Source organism: Myotis myotis, unplaced genomic scaffold (assembly GCF_014108235.1).
Source record: "Myotis myotis isolate mMyoMyo1 unplaced genomic scaffold, mMyoMyo1.p scaffold_m19_p_20, whole genome shotgun sequence".
NCBI classification, from domain to species: domain Eukaryota; kingdom Metazoa; phylum Chordata; class Mammalia; order Chiroptera; family Vespertilionidae; genus Myotis; species Myotis myotis.
In genome coordinates this window covers 20,175,058-20,201,730 of record NW_023416325.1, presented here as the reverse complement: position 1 = coordinate 20,201,730, position 26,673 = coordinate 20,175,058, and the positions used below count along the sequence as shown (strand labels likewise).

The window sequence follows — 26,673 nt, the reverse complement described above, 5'->3', positions numbered from 1 at the left end:
TCACCAATTTGCCATTAGAATGGTTAGAACTTAAAATTGATTCATCATACATTGTGATCAGTATGTAGTCTAACCCATTGATTCTCAAACTTTACAGTAGAATCATCTGAAATGCTTATTAAAACAGATTACTAATAAACCCGTAGATTTTCTGATTCAATGAGTCTGGAGTGGAACCCATTGATTCTCAAACTTTACAGTAGAATCATCTGAAATGCTTATTAAAACAGATTACTAATAAACCCGTAGATTTTCTGATTCAATGAGTCTGGAGTGGAATTTGAAATACGCATTTCTAACAAGTTCCCAAGTGATGCTGATGGGGGTCCAGGCACTATACTTCATGAACCATTTGTTCTAACTCTAAACCATCTTGCTCACTTCTCCACACTTCAGACAGAGTGATCTTTTCAAACCATAAGTCTAGTCATATCACTTCATGGTTTTAATATTTACTGGCTTCCCATTGCTCTTAATATAAATCAAAATACTAGAAGCCCCTACATGGTCTACTATCAGCCTCTCCTCCAGTCTCACTTCACAGCAGTGTTCTCCCCACCTGCTTACCCCACCCCCAACACTTCACTGCTCCTGCCGCAACAGTCACCTTTTGGTTCCTCAAGTGTATTAAACTCTACTCTTCCCCAAGGTCTTTGTTCATAGTGTTTCTTCCATCAGGATGCTCTCCACACACCTCACCCTCAATCCCTCCCTGACTGTAATTCTGCTGTTTATTTTTATTCCTCCTCCTTGTAAGATTTAGGATCATTTGTTAGTACCTTAACTTAAATATCACTTCCTCAGGGTAGCCTTTCCTGACTGCCTTGACCAGGGCAGGTGCCTCTGGTTTCATGACACTAGCTTTCAATTATACATTTTCTTTTGGTGATTCTTTGAGCTACTTTCCCTACTGGCCTGTTGGCCAGTAAGTGATATAGGTAGAGACCATGACTACTTTGTAGTAGTAATTGTCGTTGTAGACGTTTTGTTGCCCATGTTGTGTGTGTTTTTAGTATCCCTGTGTCTAGTACATGTTAATATTTGATAAGTGAATGATTAAATCTTGAATGTTTGGTTGAAGACCACTAGTGTGCCCTCAGAGGGACCTGAAAGCTCAAATTTCTTCAGCTCTCCTTTCACCAGTACTTACAAGTAAATCGCCTCCAGTTCCATAGACTTTCCTTCTCCTGAAACTTAGGATTTCTTATTTGTCAATTACTAGTGCAGTGATGGCGAACCTATGACACGCGTGTCAGAGGTGACACGCGAACTCATTGTTTTGGTTGATTTTTCTTTGTTAAATGGCATTTAAATATATAAAATAAATATCAAAAATATAAGTCTTTGTTTTACTATGGTTGCAAATATCAAAAAATTTCTGTATGTGACACGGCACCAGAGTTAAGTTAGGGTTTTTCAAAATGCTGACACGCCGAGCTCAAAAGGTTCGCCATCACTGTACTAGTGTATGAAGGTTTAATAAAATTCAACATGGGGCATTGTTCTAGTATATGAAATCATTCATTTGAGCTCAGATTCTAGGTAACAGTAAGAGTCTTAGCAATGTTCCTCTCCATTTATTTTTTCAACTGGAAAATGAAAGCAAGTGTTTTGGGATGGGACCTCGGGATCTTTGGTCCCGCCTAGATGTGCCACTGGTAATTGTTGGGCCTCACAGACACTTGTAGTTGCTCCACACTGCCTAAATAGGAAGAATCTCTGACACCAAAAAGTCTAGAAAACCAAGCTGTAGAGAAAAATAGTCCAACTACGAAGGTTCACATTCTCTCCATTTTCTCTTAGTTATTGCTTAAGCATAATTATTACATCACAATAGAAGGATGTTTCTGGATCACAGAGATCACCTTGATTTTTAAGTAAGAAATTTTCTCAGCTGCAAATGTCTTCTTATTTCTAACGCCGTATGTTTACTCATGCTCTGGAGGGCATACAATATGACCGCAGCCACCATTTTGAGCTCTTGTAATACTAAGGCATTTGGAGATTGCATGAGTTCTGCCTTTAGAAGATTCTGCCACAGAACAGCATTCAAGAGTCCCCACTCAGTCTTCAGACATAAGACTGTTTGGGGTCCACCATGCTCAGATTTATGAGTGCAGGAGGCTACAGGCCTGAACTTACAAGTCACTCAACGCGCTCATGAAGAAAAACGGGCCTAAACCCAATTTGAGATAGCCTCACTAAGCCTTTCTGTGCAAAGCTAGTACTACTCCTTATGAAGTAAAGCTTGGTTCACACTGTTTAAAAAGTGACATGTATATTTAGATGTTGGTATACTTAAAGGAATTGTCCTTGAAATGATAAAACAATCTCCATGATCCCCACTACAGATAGATAGCAGGGGCATGGATAATACAAAATGATGGATGGTCCAGAAATAATTTATTCTTGATTTTGGAGAGAATTTTTATGAACATATATGAATTTGGGTGTGCAATGTGGTGGTTAATGCTAAACCTAATAGTAAAGTTATGGCATTAAGAAGTGAGTCACCAGCTTCCCTGTTGTGATCCCAGCCTACTCCATGCTGGAAACAGCACATACTCTTGTTGATGCTAATATTTCACTTAAGCCTTCATTATAACAGGAAAGTTGATTTACAAGGACTTATTGACTAAGCACAAAAATAACCTAAATACTGTGTGATGTCTGCATCACAAAACTTTAAATAAAACAGGTGTTAGCAATTAAAGGGGATTTTACTGAGTAGTTAACCAAATATTATAGGTCAAGCTTGTCCATAGGAACAGTATGAACAAAGAAGAGTACACTGTGCTTTCCCTAAAAGTGGTCATCTTACTTTCCCCATAGATTCACATCTTCTTAACTGTTCCAATTCACTGCTTTCTTCTCTTTACCATTATGGGCTGAAATACTAATGATTTTTGTCCTTTTGAAAATATAGGTGGCTTATAATCCCAAATGAAGACTGTTTTTCCCTAAAATTCAAATGAGTGACATTTGTAGAGTTACCTCCTGTCTTTAAAACCTGTCTACTTCTCTGGGTCTTTTCCCCACCTCCTTTGTCCAAGCTTCTATCATCTCTCATCTGGACCTTTGCACTAGTCTCCTAGCTGTCTCCATGGACACACTCTTGCCTTCTTTATTCTGTTTTCCACATAACAGTCATCTTCTTGAAATGCATCTCATTATAATAACCCCCCACCATGATATGAAATCCATTTCTCCTATACTAAAGATCCTTAACTCAGCCTGTAAGGCCTCTAACCTAACGGTCCTGCCTGTCTGTCCAGCCTCATCTCATGTAACACTCCACCACACTCTGGCCTTTCAGTTCCTTGGCCATGCACATACCATGTTTCAGTTAACTCACCCTAATGGTTTTGCATATGCTGTTTCCTCTACCCAGAGTATTCTTCCCTTTCCTTTTGAATGGTCAATGCCTATGATTTTTCAAATTTCAGCCCAGTTGTTACCGAGGTTCAATAGTTTCTGTTAAACATTCTTGTAGAACCAAGAACTCACCTTCAAAGCAGTTGTCACAGTCATTTTTAGTTCATAGGGTTCTTTGTTTCTTTTTTTATTCTAGACTGGAAAGCTCCATGATGGTAGATACCATGTTCTTTTGTTCACCATTGTATCCTCATGCCTTGCACAGTGCCCATCACATGATGGGAACTCAGTAAATATGTATTTGATTGATGAGTGAACAAATAATTTCTGACAGTTGAGAAGTCAGAGACTTGGAAACTAACAAGTCTTCCTCTCACTTAATATTCAATTAATTGATTTTAAAAAGTGTATGTGTGTGTTTGGGGGAAAGGGGCAACATCAAGTCAGGCTGTGTTTACATTTTCATTTGCTTTCCAAATAATTCAATCTACCATTGCAATAAACTATTATAATTTCTCTGGCTGATGAGACTGGCATGGTTTCCCCCCCTTTTTTCTTGTGAAGGAGATGAATGAGGATCATAGCACACCCAAGAAAGAAAAGCAAGAGCGGATATCCAAGCATAAAGAAAACTTGCAGCACACACAGGCCGAAGAGGAAGCCCACCTTCTCACCCAGCAGAGACTGTACTACGACAAAAACTGTCGTTTCTTCAAACGGAAAATAATGATCAAGCGGCACGAGGTGGAGCAGCAGAACATTCGGGAGGTATTTATGTTCCTAACTATTGTCATTTACTTATGGGACAGCAAGCCCCTTGCTCTGTCTAGTCTTTAGCATAGGACCTTGACACAAAGTAGGTACACAAAGAGCCAGGGAATGAATTTATCACTGATAAGAGAAAGCCCATTTACAGAACAAGAAATCAACTTTTTCCAAATAAATGTTATAAAGCTTTATTGAACACTCATTACAAGCCATATCATGCAGTGGAGGATCAAAAGAAGTAAAATAACTTGCTTTCAGCCTGCTTTTCACAGACTTGTGTTTTTGTGACTCTACATCAAACACTTAAAAAACAACACGATGCTCTACAATCAAGTTCACTCATTCAGTCATCCAGCACTTATGGAGTGCCTCCTCTGTGCCAAGCCGCGCTGGAGACACCAGGGCTTCCGAGAAGCTGTCCTCCTTGCCTTCAAGGATCCCTAAGTCTCAGAGGTGAAACAGACATGTAACAGACTAATTACAATAGAACATATTAGGTGCACTAGTAATAGACATATAAATGAGGTATCATGGGCATATAGTCAAGAAAGAGCTTGTAGGATTCAGTGATTGATGAGATGCTGAGTGTCTGGGTGTGGGGACTGCAGCATCAGAACAAGAGTAGCTGGAAGCAGAATGTGGAGGGCCTTGTTTCTTAAGCCAGTGCATTTAGATTTTAGTCTGAAGGCAGTTGCATGGCCGCCAGAAGTTTGTAAGCAGAAGAGTGATGGTGAGTTCTCTTTATTTTGAGGAATGAGTGCATCAGTGCGAGGGTAAGCAGGAATGGTCAGAAGTCAAGTACAATAAGCTCAGCTAGGATGCTCTTCTCCAGTTCTACCTGAAAAGGCAATGGGGGTAGAGAGATGTTAGATTTTTTTTATTAGCATATATCTTCCCTAGCCCAATACTATAAGATTCATATAAGCTTTTGAAGATTAGATCTGAGTGACATTTCTGAAGCAGAACTAAAAATAATTCGGACGTAATGGTGTGAGAATTTTAGAAGAGAGAAGAGTCAAAAATGACTTCAAACCCTCTACTCTGGGAAATTGGATGAATGGGATGTTTTTCACTGAGATGAGGAATAGAGAATGTGAATCAGTTGCAGATACATAGTTCAATAGGAAATCATTGTAACCTGGTATAATCAAAGAGGAACCTCACAAATGAGCTAGCACATTGGTAAAAACAGCAAGTTTGGTAAAAACAAAAAACAGTGTTTGCCTGCATGAGGGAAACAAGCACTTCAGGTACATTTAATGGGAATGGGAATTGGTATAACTGGAGAGCAATAGTATTCAAATGGCAAGGAAAAGGGCAGTGCAAACTCAAACTTATTGACCACAATTGGGAGCCAGGCTCAGGCTCTTTATCTGTGTTCTCTCATCTTACTGGAAGAGGGAGAAACTGCTGAACATTTTTGAGCCAGACAGTGATATGGCTAAAATTTTACTATAGTGAGATCAGCCCAGTTTGATTAGAGCATGAATTCTCAGGGGCGGGGGGGGGGGGGGGGGAGGGTGTGTGTGAATTTGAGGCCCTCTGAAAGGTCACAGAACATAAACAGATACACAGTATATCTATGGTATTAACATTTCAGGGGTAGAGATGGTCAGGGAAGGGGAAATCTAAAAAGGCTCTGATGGGGACAGTAATGGGGGGAAAGGGTTGAAAAATACTGGATTAGAGGGAATTAATGAAAAGCAAAGAGATCTGGTGGTAGGAAATAGGCTATAGACAAAGATGGTGGTGATGGCTATCAAAAGAGAGGTGGGTTTAAAACATATTTTGAAGTATAAAATAAGCAGGACTTGGCATACAGTAAGATATGAGAGAAAATATGAAGGTAGAATCAGACTTATTTCTAAGGTTTAAGACTTGGGGAAATGCAGATTTGGGTGGAAACAGCTTAGAAAGGTGTTTTAAGAAACTGATTAATGCAGTACTAGGCATGCTGAGGCAAAAAAAGTCTAAATGGAAAAGTCCAATAGCCAGTTGGAAATAACATATGTGGGATTCTTTTCATCTGGCAATTATTAGTTATTCTAATAGCACATATTTGGAAGAAATCTGAGGCTAAGGGGACAGTTATTACCAATAAAAGCTATAGAAGAGAATTATTTCCCCAAAATGATAGAAACTATATTCATGACTTCATTACTATCAAGTTCTAACTAACTGAGCGAAGAATAGCTCTATGAGGGTATTTTTCTTAAGAATTTAGATTTTCTTTTGTTTAGTCTTATTCCAGAGCCTTCTTCATAAAAATGTTCAATTTTTCTTTCTGTTTGCAAAAGTAATCAAAGAACATTGAAAAAAATACAAATATAGAAAAATACAAAGTTGAATAATGAAAGTTCTTGATATTCCCATCCTATCCAATCTCTACCCTGAGACAATTACCATTAATTTGCACACATATTTCCAGTTTTTTTCTGTACATATGTATGCATACATAAAGCTTATATAGAACTCTCACATATTATATAGAACTTTACAAAAATAAGGTTACATTATTATCAGTGGTTTATTTGATTTGAAAGCAATAGAAACAAACTGGTTGATTTAGCACGGGAAGAAATTTATTGGAACGATAACGGTATAGATGGCAGAGCTGAAAATCACACTGGAAAAGAGGAAGAATCAAGCTGGGAAAGCAACGTTCATGACCCAGAGAGCAAGCGCCAACGGACATTGCTCAAAGCATTTTTTGAATATATCTCCTCCAACCATGTTTAATTTGTGTTTCATTGCTTCCGATTCAGATTTCTAGGAGAGAGAACTTGATTGGGTAATATGCTTACTCTTTTAATCCCTGATTCCAGAAAGGGTGGAATAGCATTTTGGGAAAAGGGGAGACTTAAAAGAAGGGGAAAGGATACTGAACTATACAAAGAAACCCCAGATGTCCACTATACTGTTTAGTAACTTTTTTTTCCATTTACTATCTAGGACATACAGCTCTGCCTCATTCTTTTCAACCATTGGTATGGCTATGAGATTATTTATTTAATGAGGTACTTCTCAGTGGGTATTTTGAAGTTTTACAGTATTACTGAAAATGCTCCAGAGAACATCTTTGTACAGAGATCTTTTTACACATATGCAAGTATTTTGTAGGATGCATTCTCACAAGTGAAAATTTCAGGTCAGAGTATATACATGTAGATTTTTAATAGATATTGCCAAATTGCCCTCTAAAAGGGTTTATACTCCCACCAACAAAGAGTACCTGTTTTTCTGTATCTTTGCCAAAAGTGAGTATTAGCAATCCTTTTAATTATTAAAAACATTTTTAAAAGATCAACATAGACTAGGTTGAGCCTCTTCCACTATTATCACTGTACACAGATGCCCACTGTTTTGTAAGCAGTTATGAAATTATGAACTAAAACTAAGAAAGCATTAAGTGTCTTAAGCTAACAGCATCTCTACTTAAAATTTTTTTTCTTTTTTAAAAAAATATATTTTTTTTGATTTCAGACATGAAGGGGGAGGGAGAGAGATAGAAACATCAATGATGAGAGAGAATCATTGATTGGCTGCCTCCTGCACTCCCCTTACTGGGGATAGAGCCTTCAAGCTGGACAGGTACTCTTGACCAGAATCAAACCAGGGACCCTTCAGTCTGCAGGCCAATGCTCTATCCATTGAGCCAAACCAGATAGGGCTCCATTTAAAATTTTGAATTCTAGTCCTTACTCACCCTCAGTGGTCATGAGGGCAAAATTTGACTTGAGTGAGATCAACTGCTTTTAAAGAAGTGAATAGCACTTTCCACTGAAATTTAGATAAAATGGAATGATTGGGCCACAGTTAGGAAGGGTTGATTAGGGGACACACCCTGGACCCACATCTTACACAGGAGGTACATTCACATAAAGTCTGGTGATGTGCTTTAGGGGCCATGGTATTTGAAAATACCTGTTTCAATATTAAGCTCAGACTCAACTTGGCGAGATGCTTAAAGTATGTGATGTTTCCCATTTCACACTTCTTTCAGGGCGTGTACATTGAGTACACTGGTGGGCAGAATCACCTGTTCATGACATATGTTTTTGTATTTTTTCTTGGCTTACTTTGTTGAATTTGTAGAAGCTACAGGTGTGCACATGGCATGGCTATACTTTAAATTATGTCATTTGTACAGATGAAGCAACCATTGCAGAGTGTCTAGCTAGTGCAGAGGAATTCTTCCAAATATTGTACCACAGATTGATAAAACAGAAAAATATAAGCCTTCAATGGGACATCTTTTAATGGAAAATGTCAAAAATCTAAAAACCTGACTTTTAGCCTCAGTTCTGCTTTATAGAAGTTATATGGTCTTATGTTAGTTTCTCAATTCCCAAATTCCTTACTATCTTGTATAAAAGTTGTAAAGCCTCATAATCTTACCACTACATAGGGTTCCAATTAGGATTAAAATATATTAAGTCATTTTTAAAACTTGAAAGCACTTTCCACATTATTATGTAGGCACAGCACTGGGTAATGTTTTCCCCCATGTTTTAAAATATTATAGGCAGCTTACCATCTTACATCTCAGCAACTCAGATGTATGAATTAAAGGTTAAGGGAACAACCTACTATTATAACAGAAAAGCCACTTCAGTATCATGTTTATTTCACTTTCTAGTAGTTTATAAAAACTAGTTTTAAGACATTAACTTCTGAATACAGAAAAATAATAATGACATGGTTATGTATTCTGAAGCATTTTCTTAAGTTCTTTCATTTCATCTTCACAAGAATGGTAGTTGGTAGTGGAAGAGTTATCCTCACTTTACACCTATGGAAAATAAAACAGATTAAGAGACTTGCCCAGAGCTGTACATGAGTCAATGGAAGAGCTGAAACTGACTTACACCCTGAATATGATTCTCAAACTTTAGTATATGTCAGAATTAGCTGGGTAAGAACAATAGCTTGTATCCCAGGCACTTCTGATGAACAACACCCTGTAGCATTCCATTAAACATAAAAAGAAGCATTTGATTTCTTCTGAAAGTATAGTTTGCTTTTACTTTGATCTTTTATTCCCCAGCACTCCCCCTCCCCCCCACCCCCTACCCCTCACCCCCACCCTGCCCCAGGAGATTCAGAGCTCTGGGCAGCTCAGATGCAGTTTGGACTTCTCAATTTCGGAAAGTGTGGAATGTATAAGTGCTCAATATTGGGAAATCTGGTACTCAAAGGTTCAACATGACATAGTGACTTAGAACAGGATATTTACCCATTTCAAGGGCTTCCCTTGGCTTCCCTTGGTCAATGGACTGGAATAGCTTTAGTCTCTGGGAAGGACTCACTGTTCTTTAGTGCCACCTAGGGGCCAGTTAGTGCTTTTTAAAAGAAGACATTTGATGGCCCAGGCAAAGAGGAAAAATTAAACAAGGAAAAGTAAAAGCAAGAGGCGATACAGGGAGATGCTCTGGGATATTATGTTATATTCCTTAAAACAAATGTAAATCGCACGTCTGATATATCCCCACTAGAAAATAAACTCCACAAGGGGTGTACTTGTTCACTGCTCTCTCCCTGGTGCCTACAACAGTGCCTGACGCATAGGGTATGCTCAACAAGTAATTTGTGTAATACATAAATGAATGATTAGTGACTTTGCTCCAGTAAAAGAAGCTATCTTCAGGATAGAAGGCCAAGGTATGCAAGATATTCTCATCCACACTAATATACAAATGTTATTGATAATTCTATGAAATAAATGACTTGCATTTTCTTCCCATAGTGGATCCCATTAGAGAAGAGAGCCAATCTATCATTCTAACTTAAAGCCCAGCTCAAAATCTTTCCCCTTGGCCTTTTTAAGTAGTAGTAATATTACACTTTTCAGAAATCTCACAGCATAAGATTTTTACCTGTTTTATAGCACTTAGCACTGCCAGCCTTGCTCTGTCTTTTTTTTTTAATTTATACATAAACTTATTTCCCTGTATGAATTAAGATTCTTGGTTTGCATGTTACTAAAATTTATTTGAGCTAGCTTAAGCCAAAAGCAGGGAATTTACTACGGAAATATAGGAATGTCTCATATAGCAATAGCAATAGTACAGCTGTACCTACAGGAGTGCTTAGAACCAATCAGAAACTTGGGCATCAATATATTCCCTGCACTTCTTTCTTCTTTCTTTTTTATTTTTGCTCTGAAGCCCAGCTTTCTCTAATCACTCAGCCTTTATAGCAGCGGGTGGCTACCACATATGTAGTTTTTATATGCTCCTCCATTCTAGCTGTACATAAAGATTCACTGTTTATGAATCTCAATTCCAAATTCCTAGTAGAGAAAATAAATTGACTCATGTAGCTGTGAGCTGAGCACATACTTCCTTACATGTCTAGTACAGTTCCTTAGTTGAGGACAGAGTCATGGCTTAGTAAACATTTTTATGCACCCAGAGCACATGGTTCAGATTTTTGATACACTGCCATTCAGGAAATATTCTTGAACTGGTGAATGAAAAAAATTTCATCGAACTTATCCCTCCTTTTTTTCTAGTTTCCTTTCTTTCCCCACTTCAACAAAAGAGAGAGACATGAGTAGAAGTGGTAAGAACAGAATGATTAGAACTAGAAATGATCAAACAGACTATAATGGACAAGATGAAAGAGAGATCTCTGCTTTTCCTCAGCATGCTGTGAACACTGAGATTTAAAAAAATAGATAATTAGCCTACTTCTGATACATACAGAAAAAAAAGGGGTATTTTCCCATAAGAACACCGCAGACGTGATCAGTTTACTTCTGTGATTCTCAGCTCTAAGTGCCTATTAGAACCACATGGGGAACCCTTAAAACTATTGATGTCATGGTCCCACCCCAGACAAGTATCTGAATTTCAGGTTATGGGATTCAGTCATCTTGTATTTTAAAAGCTTCTTCACATAATTTTAATGGGCAGTCAGGGTTGAGAACCACTGTTTTAACTGAAGAAACATGTATTTAGACCTGTGCATGTCACACCATCTAATTAAGGGTCACAACAACTCTGTGAGGTAAGAAGGGCTTGGGTAGAATTATTCCCATTTTACAGATAAGAGTCATTGTGATGGCGGGAAGTTGACCATCTTGTAAAAATGGTGGCCCCACATACAGAACCTAAGTCTCCAGGGATTGTTAATCTAATCTTATTAGGTTATGCTGCCAAACACTAGTGGGTTTAATTAAGAGAGTTCATAGTGCTGTTCCTTGCTCTCCCTCAGTTGTGAATTCCATCCAGTCTGTCTCCATTTATCTCTCTCCCTTCATCTTTTGTTCCTGAACGCAGGAACTGAATAAAAAGCGGACCCAGAAGGAAATGGAGCATGCCATGCTGATCCGGCATGATGAGTCCACCCGAGAGCTAGAGTACCGGCAGCTGCACACGTTACAGAAGCTACGCATGGATCTGATCCGTCTACAGCACCAGACTGAACTGGAAAACCAGCTGGAGTACAATAAGAGGCGGGAAAGGGAACTGCACAGAAAGCATGTCATGGAACTTCGGCAACAGCCAAAAAACTTAAAGGTAAGAGGAAATGGAAGTATTTCCCTGTCTGTGCTCCAGAACAGAGTGGGCCTGGATCAGTGGCTCCTACTCCAGGATGATGATGGTCAGAGTCATCTGGGCGTTTCAAAATTACAGATTTCGGGACCCCACATCTACTGAATGAGACTCTCCAAAAGGGAAGCACAAGAATCTGTATAGAACAAACTCCTGAAGAGACGTTGCTGGGCAGGCTGGTTGGGAAGCCTTTCTACAAGATGATCTCTCCTTCTTTCTTTGTATCCATTATGCAATTTCTCTGACTCCCTCATGACCTGCCCTTTGAAAAATTGTCATGTATGGACCAACAGCAGCCCATGGTTCTAAAACCAGGAAATAAGAAAGCTACCTGGCAGGTGTAGAGCAGATAAGTTTCATCTGTCAGACCAGTCATATGATTGGTAGCACTACCAATTGAAAAAGACTATTGAAAAAGACTCTAAAGCACACCAAGCTTTTAGGAAAGAGTGTGACATCTGCCATGTGGATGGGGATCAACAATGAATCTAGATGTGCCTGCGCTAGGGAGATGGAGCTCCTCTGGCCCTCACTGCCTCCAGATCACTGTAGCTGACTGCTAAATGGGCTCTAATGACTAGACCAGCGGTTCTCAACCTGTGGGTCGCAACCCCTTTGGCGGTCGAACGACCCTTTCACAGGGGTCGCCTAAGACCATCCTGCATTACGATTCATAACAGTAGCAACATTACAGTTATGAAGTAGCAACGAAAATAATTTTATGGTTGGGTCACAACATGAGGAACTGTATTTAAAGGGCCAGAAGATTGAAAACCACTGGTCTAGACTATTGCTCTATGACAAGGGAGACATTGTCAGTTTTGACATAGATATGAACCATTCAATCACTCTGGCCATGCTCCTTTCTAGTCAAATCCTAACCTGTCCAATTAGTGATCCCTGTAAACACAGCTCCTTCAGAGGTTCAAGAAATACACATGTGATTGTGAGGCAAACTGATGGAATGCCTTTGGACTTACAATATACCCCACCTTCTCCTTGACAAAATGCACATTTGATATTTCTACATGCAGTATAACCTCTTAATAGGGGGCAGGGGTAATACTAAAATCACTTTTCCTTTTTATTTATGCTGAAATTTAGTGGAATTGTCAAGGAAACACAGAACAGTGAGAGCTGGCTTACACATTGTCATCTTTTTTCTTACTAGGAAATGAGGGGAGCAACAAAAAATGGGGGAAAACAACAAATAATAGAGGACACTAAAGATTTTGACTAGGAAACCATTAAAATAATGAACAAACCTTTTAACAAACTGAGCTTTATAGTATGCCACAATCTGCTTAGAGTTGTGATTCCCCTCATAACAATTCATATTTCCATCCATTCATAAATTCAAAATTACTTCTATTTATCCTATATAATAAAAGCCTAATATGCTGTGTCTGGTCGACCATTCGGCCACTCAACCAATCAAAGCTTAATATGCTAATGATATGCTAAGGCCGCTCAACTGCTCACTATGACATGCACTGACCACAAGGGGGCAGACAGTCGACTGGTCGATGGTTGCTATGACATGCACTGACCACCAGGGGGCAGATGCTCCAACCAGTAGGTTAGCTGGCTGCTGGGGTCCAGTTGATGGGGACTGAGTGAGATGGGCCAGACACGCCCTGGAGCCCTCCCGTGGTCCCTCCCCAGCCCCAATCGTGCACCGGTCATGTCCCTTGACCTGGCCTGCACCCTCTCGCAATTCAGGACCCCTCAGGGGATGTCGGAGAGTCAGTTTCAGCCCGATCCCGCAGGCCAGGCAGAGGGACCCCACTGGTGCACAAATTTGTACACTGGGCCTCTAGTTTAATATAAAAACGAAAGTATTGGTAGAGTTAACTCTTGCTGTGTCATATGTATTATTTGTCATTGACCAGTGGTCAGGGTCACTGCACAAAAAGACAGATGGTCCCAGCACCTGTATTGTATCATTACAATGGAAGACTTCCTGTATTTACTGATGTGTCTTTATTTTCTTTTTGTCACTTTATCACACAGGCCATGGAAATGCAAATTAAAAAACAGTTTCAGGACACTTGCAAAGTACAGACCAAACAGTATAAAGCACTCAAGAATCACCAGTTGGAAGTTACTCCAAAGAATGAGCACAAAACAATCTTAAAGACACTGAAAGATGAGCAGACAAGAAAACTTGCCATTTTGGCAGAGCAGTATGAACAGAGTATAAATGAAATGATGGCCTCTCAAGCGGTAAGTGGTTAGGTTTGGTGCCATGGCTTCAAGAGTTTTGGGAATCAAGAAAACTCAAGATCCAGCCTTTTGCTCTCAAGATGATTCTTGCACAAATTTAGGATATTGGTGTTTTTCTGCCCAGAGAACTGAGGAAATGACGACGCTGAATAAACCCAAGCCAATTCGGATACTTGCTGGAGTGTGTCTTATAAGATGGAACTCAAGGAATACCAAGCTAAACAGATCTGTGGCACATAGGGACTTTGAGAGCAAGATGTGATAGATATTGCATATAATATCATGTTTTCATTCATCAAAAATTGCTCAACCAATGTCAGGCATAAATGAGTAAGATGCACAGACACATTCATTCAATAAACTTTTACTAAGCATCTGTGTTCGGCACCCTGCTGGACTCAGAGATAGAGTGGTGAGCTAGAGAGACAACATAAAGTAAAAATAAAGCATAATAAATGCTTTGAAGTGGGAGATGAGGGGGCGCTGTGGAGGGTAAGTGGGAACAACTTATCTAGTCTAGGGAAAGTTTTTCAGCAAGAGCCAAGAAGATTGAAGAAACTTACTGCAGCAAACAGGTTCCATGGAAAGGGGCCTACATAAGCAAAGGTCCAAAAGTTGTAAAGTGTGCATTTGGGGACTGAAAGAACTTTGGTGTGAGCCCAAAGTTTAAGGAGGAGGATTGTGGGAGCCTAAAATAGAGAGGTCATAAACGTCCTGGTAAGCCAGAGATGGGAGCTTGCCTGGTAATTCTGTGGAGTTTTCACAAGGAGATGAGTCTTAAAGAATAATAGTTCTCCAAACAGACAAGAGGAAAAGTTATTCCTAGCAGAGGATACTGTATATGCAAAGATTCAAAATCCCGAAAGAGGATGGCACATTTGAGGAACAATCAGTAGTAGATATGGCAGGAGTATAAAGGGAAGCAGGTAGGTGGTCAGGGTCAGGTCCTCAAAAGCCATTGTAGAAGCAATGGAGAGCTCCTGAAGCCTATTTTAAGAAGGAAAGCTACAGGGTCACATTTGTGTGATAGAGACTGGCAATCATGTGTCACATACAGGTAAAGAGACCTGTTAGGAAGCTATTGTAATAGTCCAGGGGACAAAGGGAATAAAGGCCTGAACTAAGAGAGAACGTGCTAATGGAGATGGGGAGGAAGGAGGAGGATTGAGAAGTATTTAGGAGGTAGAAATATTTGAGATCGAACTTAGTGACCATTGAAAGGTAGGTTTGATAACAGTGGAATAGGTCATCATTTTACCAAGATAAATAGAAGAAGGGGCGAGTTTAGGTGCCTAGTAGATAATTGGCTAAGTGTGGACATGTTATCTGAACCATATCGGTATCCAAGTAGAGAGGTACAGAGATGAAAGTCTAGAGTTCAAGAGAGTGTCAGGATTAAAGACAAGAAGTTAGGCATCATTATTATATTGTGGCAGTTGTAGCTTTAGGAATATCTGAGATCTAGGCACAGGAGATAGTATTAGATAGAGAGGGAAGAGACCAAGGGCAGAGTTGTGGATACCAACATGTGAGGGCTGAGTAGAAGTAGACCGAAGAAGATGAATAATCAGCAATGTGGGAAGGGAATTAGGGAGAGCATATCGCAGAAGCCAGAACAAAAGTTTCTAGTTGATTTTAGATGTTGCAGAAAGAACAATTGGACCTACCAGTGGATTTGTCCATTGATTGTCACAATCAGTGGAGTGGTAGGAATGGAAGGCGAGATAGTGCATTGAAAAAGTGATTAGGTGAGCCCTAGCCGGTTTGACTCAGTGAATAGAGCGTCAACCTGCAGACTGAAGGGTCCTGGGTTCGATTCCAGTCAAGGGCACATGCCCAGGTTTCAGGCTTGATCCCCAGAAGGGGGCGTGCAGGAGGCAGCCAATCAATGATTCTCCCTCATTATTAATGTTTCTCTCTCTCTCCCCCTCTCCCTTCCTCTCTGAAATCAATAGAAATATATTTTTTTAAATTTATTATGTGAGATAGAAACTCACATAAGTAAGTGAGATTGCTTTTCCCAGTACTTCATCAGTGAAGGAAAGGAGAGAGAAGCTAGAGGAAAACACAGTTAAAAGAAGGACTTCTGTTTATTGAAAAAGGCTTAATCAACATGTCCTTAGGCTGAGGATAGAAGCCAGTGTATTCATTCATTCATTTATCCAGTAAGTATAGAGTGTTTATATACTGTGCCCCAGGCATCCTGGATGCTGTGGTGAATGAGACAGTCATCAGCCGTGTCTTCATGGAACCTAAAGAAGAGTGGAGGAAACAGACATTGAAAAAGTCTATTCATTGTAATGGCAGAGCAAGTGCAGTGTGTTAATAGGGTGTAAACCGGAGAGGTAGGCTGATACGGAAAGGTCTCTCAGACACAGTGATCATTTAAGCTGAAGTGTGAGAAGCGCATTCCAGGCAAAAGGAACAGCATTTTTAAAGATGGAGAAGACAGCAGCACTATTCTAGAATTCAAGTCCATTATGTTTAGAATGTTGAGAAGAAGATGAGGGTAAGCAGGCTAGGTCAGTGGTCGGCAAACTGCGGCTCACGAGCCACATGCGGCTCTTTGGCCCCTTGAGTGTGGCTCTTTCACAAAATACCGACTTCTGCGCATGGGCCATGAAGTTTCAATCGCATTGTACATGCGCGCCCGCACGTGGTATTTTGTGGGACCAAAGAGCCACATGTGGCTCTCGAGCCGCAGTTTGCCAACCACTGGCTAGGTCATGTAAGGGCTTGCAAACTTTCTTAAGAATGTTTATCTTTATCCTAGAAGCAATGGGAAGCCATTAATGAGTATTAAGGAGGGGACTAATGCCAGATTTGCATTTTTTGAACAATCACTCTGGTGATATGTGGAGAATGTCCTGAGAGATGGCAAGGGCAGATATATAGGATATGGGCATGAGGGAGTGGTGGCTAGCCAGAGAGGGATCATTGGGATGAAGGAGAAGTGACTAAATTTGAGAGATAGGCAAGAGATGGATTTGAAAGCACTTAGAAACAGATTGAATGTGGAGAGTGAGGCATTAAGGATGACACCAAGTCTCTAGTTTGAACAAAATGGTAGATGGTACTACCATTTACCTATATGGTTAAAAAATAATAACAGGGAAGTGGAGCAGATTGGGATAGTGGGAAGGGAAATATGATTAATATTTGTTATGTTGAGCTTGATGGCCTGGGAAACATCCGGGTGACGACGATAAGCTAGTGTGGACCTCAGAAGAGAAGTCTGAAATAGAGGTACAGATGTGGGAGCTATTTGCATGTAGATAGTAATTGGAGTCTTTGGAATAGATGAGATTCCTTAGGAAGTGAGATTAGAGGAAGAAGAGTGCCCACAACAAAGCCCTGAGAAACACCCATATTTAACGGTCCAGGAAGGTAGTGTGTACCTGGAAAAGGAGAGGAGAGAGGGAAAAACCAAGAGCGTGTGTGGTATCAGAAGACAAGAGAAAGGAAGATTTCAGGAAAAAGGGGGCAATCCATAATATCAAATGCTGCTTGGGAAGAGCCTGCATTAGTGACCTCGATGTGAGCAAATAAGTAGAGGAGTAGGATCAGAATGAGGAGTGCAAGATGGGTGTGCGGAGAGGCTGAAGGGAAGGAGAGGGGGGAGAGTTGATAGGGACATAAAGGTTGAGAGGATTTTCGTCTTGTTCATCTTTGTGCTCTCAGCATCTGCATCGATGCCTGGCATACAACAGTGCTCACCAAATGCTTGTTGTAGAAGATGGGAGATAATGTGTCAGGAATATAGGTTCGAGATTGCCCTTGGATAAAAGGAGAGAAACAGCCTTTTCTCTGCAGCAGAAAGGAGCGAAAATCAGAGATGATCATTACAGCAGTCCTTTACTGACTGCTTACCATGTGCCAGGCACTGTGTTAAGTATTTCCTAAGTGTTATTTCATTTTTGTGAAACTCCTTTGAAGTCATTACTGTCTCAACCCTAATTTACCTATAAGGAAACTAAGGTTTACTGAAATAGAGCCACTTGCTTAGGGCGGAAGTTGGCAAACTTTCTCTGTAAAGGGGCAGGTAGTAAATATTTCAGGCTTTGTAGACCACAGGATCTGTGCCACAACTGTTCAACTCTGATTATAGTACAAAAGCAGCTATAGACAATACAAACTGAATGAGCATGTCTGTGTTCCAACAAAACTTTATTTACAAAAACAGGCAGCAATGCAGGTTTAGCCCTTGAGCTGTAGTGTGCCAACTCCTGGCTTAGGGTCACATGACTAACTGGAGCAGGAGCTAAGATTTGAACCTGTTTTCAGGTGAGCTTATAAGCCTGTATGCTTGGCCACTACTACGTTATGCTGCCTCTATCACATTCTTTTCTTCAGTTTAATTCATTTTACAAAACAGACATGATATTTACCTCTACTTTTACTTATAAAACGTTGTGATGGATTTTGTATGTGCAGCTTTTAGGGGATCAAATAGCAAATACTGGAATACCCTCTGATTTTTAGACCGGCACTTTTGTAGAGTCAGAGCTGGTATAGAATAACATAGTTACTGACATTAATAGTAGAATGCCAGAAATAAGAGGAGCTGGCGGTGTTTCTTCAGTGCCCACAGGAGAAGCCTCTCCCCCACTTGGCCAGGGCTTATGGCAATTAACACAGACGAGTAGAAACGAACAGATTTTCATTCCCTTTATTGGTAAGGGACCTGCCATATCAGGAGGGAATTGATAACAACCTCATTGGGTCAGTAAACCCTTTGGCATTTATCTGTAAGGCTGTTCCTGCTGCAGATTGACTGCTTTTGTCTAGTATTTCTTCTGCCTTTGTTTCTCACTGAGAAAATGAGGAGAGATCCTCTGTAGTGGGTTTCAGTGAAAGCTTATTAAGATGAATTATTGGAAAGCACCTTGGAAATATTATTTATTTTGTATTTATTTGCTATATAGTATATTTCTCCAAAAATTCTTAAGAAGGTACTATGCAAATAACTTTCTAAAACTATTCTAATAATATTTCAGAGTCATTTCTCAATCAACATATTGAGATATATTGGTAATTGTCTTGTTCATCTTTGTATTCTCAACATTGTACAGATAGGGAAGGAAGCATAAGGTGAATGATAACTATCTTGCAAAGTGGTCTATGTGTATGGATACATGCTGATAAACTCGGTAGAAATGTCTAATTCAAGGGTTCTAATCTCAGAGTTCCCAGCTGAATTGAGGGCTTGTCAAATCTAGACAAAACCAAGCCTGGGACAGGAGGGTTGTCATCCCTAAACAGACTCCTGCTCATGGCCCCAAACCTTCAACTATGCTCACCAAAAGGTTGTCATTTCTGCTGGCTGGCTTGGCCCATTCCCCACACAGGATCGGTATCATCGTATACAACAAACACGAAGTTCAGGTGCTACAGGGAAGCGAGAAACTGTCAGGCTGGTTTATACTCTGATTTTACTGCTTCAAACCAGAATATGCCCCTTACGATTATCAAGGCTACCTTCTGTGTGGAAGAGATTTTGAGTTTTAGATTGGCTGGCCAGCAGGGTAACATATAGCCAACCACAGGGACCAACATTACTTGCTAGGAGCATAACAGCACTATAGTGTATTCCTCAAGTGGACTCATTATATGTTTTTAGACTTAAGGTTATCTAAATGTATTATGATTTTAGGATTAAAGATATCTAAATATGGAAATGTTAGTCAAAACCAAAATAACAATAACAACTATTTATTGAATAGTTGGTATACATCAAGGACTGTGCCTTAAGATTTTATATAAATTTTTTCATTTAATCTTCACACCAATCTTAGACACTTGTTGTTTAGAACTTGTTATTTTCCTGAGAAAGAGAGAAAGAAAGAGAGAAAGACTGGGAGAGGTTAAGTAACTTGCCAAGGTGACACACCTAGGTGAATGGTGCAGCTAGAGTTTAGGTTCAGGAGTCTGCCTCCAAAGCCCAAGTTTAATCACTGGAGCGTGTAGCATTCCTGACTCCTGCTGGTGTGGTTTTTCTTAAGAATGTTTTTGTGTGTATTTTTTAAGAAATAATGTTTTTTTAATTGTTTTATTGCTTAAAGTATTACAAAGAGTATTACATATGTCAGAATGTTTTAAGAAAGAATGTTTAAAGATGTGTTTTTAGAAGTGTGTAGCCCATTGGGTAGAGTGTACTATTTTTGATTCCTAACTCTGGATGTACCCAGGGCATCTCTCTTTTTTTTTCCGAGAGGCCTGTTACAATCTGAACATCTTCCCGTAGTTATTACATGCTATAAGCTAGATTACAGTGTGTGTCTTCTGTGCCCACAGTTACGGCTAGATGAGGCTCAAGAAGCAGAATGCCAGGCCTTGAGGCTACAGCTCCAGCAGGAAATGGAGCTGCTCAATGCCTATCAGAGCAAAATCAAGATGCAAACAGAGGCACAACATGAACGTGAGCTCCAGAAGCTAGAGCAGAGGGTGTCTCTGCGCAGAGCACATCTTGAGCAGAAGGTATGAGTGTTCCCACGGGTCCTATGCAGCTGGGTGGATGGGGCACAGCCTGGGAAACTGCCATTCATTGAGCCCTGCCTATGTACTGGGGGATTAGACAGACACTGTTCACTTATCACCTGCTTCTACACTCCTCGTACCGGAGAGGCAGGCATAATCTCCATTCTACAGGCAGGATACTAAGGCTCAACATGGTTAGGTTACTTACATAAATCTGATCTCAGAGCCTAAGCTCTTTCTATTACTCTGCTAGGAATCCCCCACCTTCCCAGCCAGGGGAATACATGGGTTACTGGGTAGTTGATATGACATGTAAAAGGCACTGCGAGCTGATAGCATGGCTGCTAAATGGCATGAGGAAGCCAAGTGCAGATTTGGCTTTCATTTTTAGCTATTTCTAAATGAAAAGAAATCACCAGCAAGGCTCTTTAAAAAAATTGAAATAAAGAGAGGCTGATATTGCCATGCATAATAAATGTTATCTGAATTGAAATATTCATTGCTTTAAATATTGCTGAGGAATATGAAGTAGAAAAGATTTCATAAAGCATCTCCAAGCAGTGTTGACCATTTATTTGCTTAACCAGTTATTTGTACTTTCTTCCGCTACTTCCCTGAGACCAACATAAAGACTATCGTCCCAACTCCTGTTCTAGAACTAAATTGCTGATGACACAGGGGGCACTTGGCTCTCTATGGGACAGCAGCACAGTCTAATTGTGCTCGAGTGTCTTGTACCTTCTCCTGAGTTTTCTCCCGCTGAGACAGGACACTGACCTCCATCAGCCCAGCTGCTTAGCTTGCTAGAATGGTAGAGCTATAGCCCCAGGTGGCCCCAAACATTTTTATTCTTCTGAGCAAGTTTTAGATGTAATGGATTAGATACAAGACATATACCAGGGCCCTCCCGCCTGTCCCCATCTAGTTTCTTCTGAGTTCCTGTGGGTCTGTGTGTCATATGTGTGGGTGTATGTGCACGTGTGCATGTGGGTGCCTGTTGGGAGATCCTTTCTATTAACAATCTGCTCATTGTACTTATTTCAGATTGAAGAAGAGCTGGCTGCCCTTCAGAAGGAACGCAGCGAGAGAATAAAGTATCTATTGGAAAGGCAAGAGCGAGAGATTGAAACTTTTGACATGGAGAGCCTCAGAATGGGATTTGGGAATTTGGTTACATTAGATTTTCCTAAGGAGGACTATAGATGAGATTAAATTTTTTTGCCATTTACAAAAAAAAAATAAAACAGAAAAAAATTCAGACCCTGCAAAACCACATTCCCCATTTTAACGGGCGTTGCTCTCACTCTCTCTCTCTCTCTTACTCTTACTGACATCGTGTCGGACTAGTGCCTGTTTATTCTTACTCCATCAGGGGCCCCTTCCTCCCCCCGTGTCACTTTCAGTGCTGGCCAAAACGTGGCCACCTCTTCTACTCATAGTACACGTCACAGTATTGATGTGATTTAAAACGTTTCAGTGAAAACTTCGGAGACAGTTTTTAAAAAACCAATAAACCAACAACAAATGTGGATGTATATTGCTCTAAGCAATCACTCATTACCACCAATCTGTGAAAGTAAAGCAAAAAAATAATAATAAATGCCAAGGGGGAGAGAGACACAATATCCGCAGCCTTACACCTTAACTAGCTGCTGCATTATTTTATTTTATTTTATTTTTTTGGTATTTATTCATCAGGAATTAAAAAAAAACAAAGTTTTATTAAAGATTGAAAATTTGATACATTTTACAGAAACTAATTGTGATGTACATATCAGTGGTGACATATTATTACTTTTTTGGGGATGGGGGTGGGGGGTGGGGTGAAGAGATCTTGTGATTTTTAAGAACCTGCTGGCAAGAGTTTAACTTGTCTTCAGCATATTCTGATTGTATCATAATCATTTTCTGCTGTTGCAGAGGATGTGAATACACTTAAGGAGCTCACAGAATCCCAGTAGCACAAATTGGGCTTTGGCAAATCGTGTATTTTGTGTATAGAAGGAATTTAAGGAGAGGTATTACTTATTTTCATATTGTATTTTAACTGTTTCTCTGATCAAATTTTTTTACTTCCTCCTCCTATTCTTCCCCACCTCCCTCCTTTTTCCAATTCAGTATTTGGAGTTCAACACTGTCTCTCAATCAGATCATCTTGATCTTTTTCTTTATTTCCCTTCCCCTCCCAAAGTCCCATATCTTCTTGGTCATAAATATTGCATTATTCACACTTTCAAACTGTGTATTTTCTTACAATAAAAAATGATGAAAAAAAAAAGGCTTTACTTCTTTTGCATGCACTTTAAAAAACAAACATTTTTCAGGTTCCAAGGAAGAGCATGATAACTGTCAGAGCTTTTAATTATATTTGTAAATAAAAGTGTTCATCACATCGCCTTGCTGTGTTATTGTAGCAGGAAGTTTCCCTTCTAGGTTTACCGGTTCATAACTGAGATGGAGAGCCACCTCCACAAACCGTTCTCCATCGCCCTGGTTGCTCTGAGAAGAGCCATTCAAGATCCGCAGGTAAAGCTGTGTCTTCCAAGTTCTTCTCCGGGACTGAAAATAATGTGGCACTATTTGAAGTGGTCAGTGGCACCTTTTTGTCCTTAAAAATGGAAAAAGGCACATATGTACACGCACGCACACACCAATGTGCCAGTCGTGCATAGAAGTGCATATTGCTGAGGAGAGACATTGGGCACCCTTAAAGAAAGGCATGCTATGAAGAGAACACCATAGCCAGATAGTCGAAATGATCCCACTATAATAGACCCCCACCTCATATTCTGCTTTTAGTGGAATAACTAGAGGCCCGATGCATGAATTTGTGCAAGGGGCTCGGCCCCCACCGCCGTGGCGGCTGCCTCTGCCCCCACTGCCACGGCTTCATCCGAAGGTTGTCTGGCCTAATTAGCATATTATGCTTTTATTTTAGATTTTATGTGCACAACAATGAGGTAGTAAAACATATAACTTATAGGATATGGCTTTGGGGGTTAAGACGATCTCAGTAAGATCTCAGATTCGTAGGGTTCAAAGTCCTGGACATTGAAAATCTAACTTGAGCATGATGACCTGAAGATGACTCTTATGTTCTACAGGACATTCAGCCGTCACGGACACATGTGACCAGTCATGTTCACTATAATACACTACAGCAGAGAGGTATACTAAAAACATACAAAATACGTATCCACGTGGATTAACCCCAACCATAAAGCCATGTCATCACCTGGTTTCCTAAGCAGCTTAGTTCATTGAAATTTCTATGTTAGGTGCACAGAAAATAATAAAGGGAAGGCTGGAAAGAAGACTCATGACCCACGAAAAATAGATAACCTGTATTTCCTGCTTATGCTTACCATGTGATGGGACACTGAGCATTTTACAGATGAGGAAATAAGCCCAGACCAGCATAAGTGGTGGTGGTGGTGGAGACTGGAGACCTATCTGATTTCAGAACACACCCTCCTAAGCATAGGTCATCCTGTCAATCAGAATATTAAGTCTTCAATAAGGCAGAAAGGCTTCATGAAATCTATTTCATCCATTTGTCTCCATAGTGAAAAATGTCTAGCTAGCTTGTATAAAGGCCTTATGTCTATGAGATGACAGGTGCTGATCTTTATAAAATTTCCCTCTTCACAAGTTTGTCAGTGATGTGTTCCAAGGTAGAGTTACCAGAAGGAAGGAAGACCAGAAGGAAGACATGTGGGTCCCTGCTCTTAACACGTGGGACACACTGAGTCAACTCTAGTACCTTCACGAGGAGGCAGTCAGAATAGACAAGGACCAGAATGGCAGTGGAGAAGAGGTATGAAAGTGTTTCTGTGATAGCAACAGAGAGCCTGTGTCCTATAATTTCAGCATACACCAAACTCCCCTGAGTTAAAAAGAAAATAATGATTGCAGGTTCATCATACATATTAGTAAGGGCTGCTTACCTTTGATTTGCAATGATTCATTCAATGATATTTACTGAGTACCTTATATGTCAGGTGCCAGGCCAAATGTATCTCAAACAGGTAAAGATCCTTGCCCTAATAGAGCTTACAGTGGGGGTGGGAGGAAACTGAAAACACAGTAATTATACTAAACGAGCTGACATGGTAATAAGTGCTATAGCTGAAGGAAAAAGTAGGGAAGGGGGATTGGAAGTGCCAGGATCAGCATACACTCATTCAACAAGTATTTACTGAGCACCTACTGGGTGCCTGGAAGTGTGGCAGTAAAGATGGACGGGGTCACCCTGCTGGAGCTCGTGGTGTAAATCTCTACTGAAACAAGTAAATCAGCAGTAGACTAAGTTAATCAACAGTGGAGTAAGATGAGGCATGACAATGGAAGGACTGGGTGCTAGCAAGATTGTGAAGGAGCTACAACTATTAGTCACAGAGGGTATCAGAGAATGCTTACCAGGGATGTCTAATGAACCGAGTCAGTTTATTTCTTGAATTTATCATCCTCTGCAATTATTTGTTTATATAGTGATTGAAAAAGAGTATTCCTGGGCAACTGAAAGCATGCCCCTGTAAAAACTCCATATATCCTCTGATTCTAATTTAGTAATATGTTTTGCCATAGAAATGACAGGATATAAAAACGACATTTTTATTGTTCCAGTTTAGCAGAGCAGTGTAGATCCTTCCTGCTAATTACAATGAAAAAACTAGATAAACTGAAGACACTGAAGAATAAAAGCAGGTGGATTGTGGAAAAGCAAACAAAACCATTCTCAGATGAAGAAAAATTGAGAATTAATTGCCAACAGACAATCTACAAGAAATGCTAAAGCAATTCTTCCTACTGAAGGGAAATGATACCAAAAGGAAACTTGGATCTCTGGAATGAAGAGCAACCAATGGTAAGTATCTAGATAAATGTAAGACTTTCCTCCCTCATAGTCTCTGAACTACTTTGAAATACTGCCATGCTTCTAAATTTTACATGAAGCGGTACAATTTTTATTCTAAGCAGGTTGAAAAAGTAGTTATGTATATTGTAACTCCAATTACCAAAAAAGAAAAGCCGAAGAGGTAATAGGCCCATATCCAATAGATAAATTCCAATATTCAAATAATCCTAAAGAAGGCAGGGAAGGGAGCACAGATACCAAGAAAAAGAGGGGCAAACAAAACAATAAAGTGGTAGAACTAAATCTCACCCTAGCAATAATTACATTAAGCATTAGCAGTCTCTAAACAGTCCACTTAAAAGGCAGAGATTGGTTCTCCTTGCCTTCAGGAAGGGTCCAGTTTAATAGAAGAGATAAAATTAAAATTACACATACATGTTACAATTGTAATGTTGCCTTAGCATAGCTAAGAGAACCTAGCCTAGTCAGGGAAGGATTCCCGGAAGGTCAGTTAAGAGCTACTGAGAGAGTGAAAGGGATGTTATCCAAGAAAGTGGGGGGTAGAGGAGAGAATCACAGGCAGCATTTGTAAAGGACCAAATCTGGAAGTAGCCTGGCATGTTTAAGGAACTGAGAGGAAGCCAGCAATGGAGTTTAATGAGAAGACAAGTGGCAGGAAGCTAGAGAGGCTAATGGGGGTGAAATCATACAGTCTGTCAGGTCATGTTGAGGACCTGGTCTATATCCCAGAGCAACTGAAAACTGAAGAGTTTTAAGTAGACAATATAGAACAGAAGTCCCTTGCTCCCTGATCAAGAAGAGGATTTAGGCCATCTATTATGAATGTTTAAGTATTAGAGAGATATCAATCCCATGTTTGAGATCTGGTCTCACTTATTAATCAGGGTTTAATGAGGGCCTTCTAGATTAGTCATGTTTACATATGTTCTGCCATGAAGTCAGAATGATGAGCAGTTGCCAAGGTTCCAGAGTTGTGTTAGAAACTGGGGTCTGGAGGGGCTGCTAAAGCTGCACTGTGATACCGAGTGGACTCCTGTGGTCTTCATTCTAGACCCTTATAAACACGCTTCTGGTAAATTTGTGACCAGACAGGAAGCAGCCTTGAAGAAAGTGACTGTAGACTTTGTTTCTGTCAATCAGGTCAAGTTAATCATTTACATGTATTCATCCACTTAATCTCAAGAAAAAAATCATTGTTTTCCAACAACCCTGTGAGGTAAATATGGCAGAATGCTTCTCCCCACCCATTTTTCACATGAGGAAGCTGAACCGTAAAGAGAATTTGTAAGTGGACATAGTGGTTATGAACTGGGCTTTGAGGCCAGACCTGGGTTCGGAACCTGGAGCACCTGCTTCCTAGTGTAGTGCCCTTGGGCAAGGTCACTTTAA

The 26,673-nt window shown here is 40.1% G+C and overlaps 1 protein-coding gene and 1 long non-coding RNA gene across 10 annotated transcripts in view; one reads left to right on the top strand and one right to left on the bottom strand.

The window, feature by feature from the left end:
* Nucleotides 1-22,683, top strand: part of TAOK3 (TAO kinase 3) — a 151,172-nt gene extending 128,489 nt beyond the window's left edge. For 7 of the 9 annotated variants that reach the window (XM_036353932.1, XM_036353933.1, XM_036353928.1 and 4 more), the window contains 6 exons: nucleotides 3,940-4,143; nucleotides 11,427-11,666; nucleotides 13,716-13,928; nucleotides 20,223-20,405; nucleotides 21,450-21,514; nucleotides 22,524-22,683. In XM_036353932.1, coding sequence (XP_036209825.1) covers nucleotides 3,940-4,143; nucleotides 11,427-11,666; nucleotides 13,716-13,928; nucleotides 20,223-20,405; nucleotides 21,450-21,514; nucleotides 22,524-22,671 — 1,053 coding nt within the window. In that variant the 3' untranslated portion in view covers nucleotides 22,672-22,683. Of the gene's footprint in view, nucleotides 1-3,939; nucleotides 4,144-11,426; nucleotides 11,667-13,715; nucleotides 13,929-20,222; nucleotides 20,406-21,449; nucleotides 21,669-22,523 lie in introns of those variants that run through there. The other 2 variants (XM_036353934.1, XM_036353930.1) reach the window with 2 other exon arrangements.
* Nucleotides 4,316-9,181, bottom strand: LOC118678347. The gene is made up of 2 exons (XR_004974867.1): nucleotides 8,678-9,181; nucleotides 4,316-4,981 (listed from the first exon to the last, which is right to left on the bottom strand). It is a non-coding gene; the product is annotated as an uncharacterized LOC118678347 (long non-coding RNA).
* Nucleotides 22,684-26,673: the final 3,990 nt, after the last annotated feature.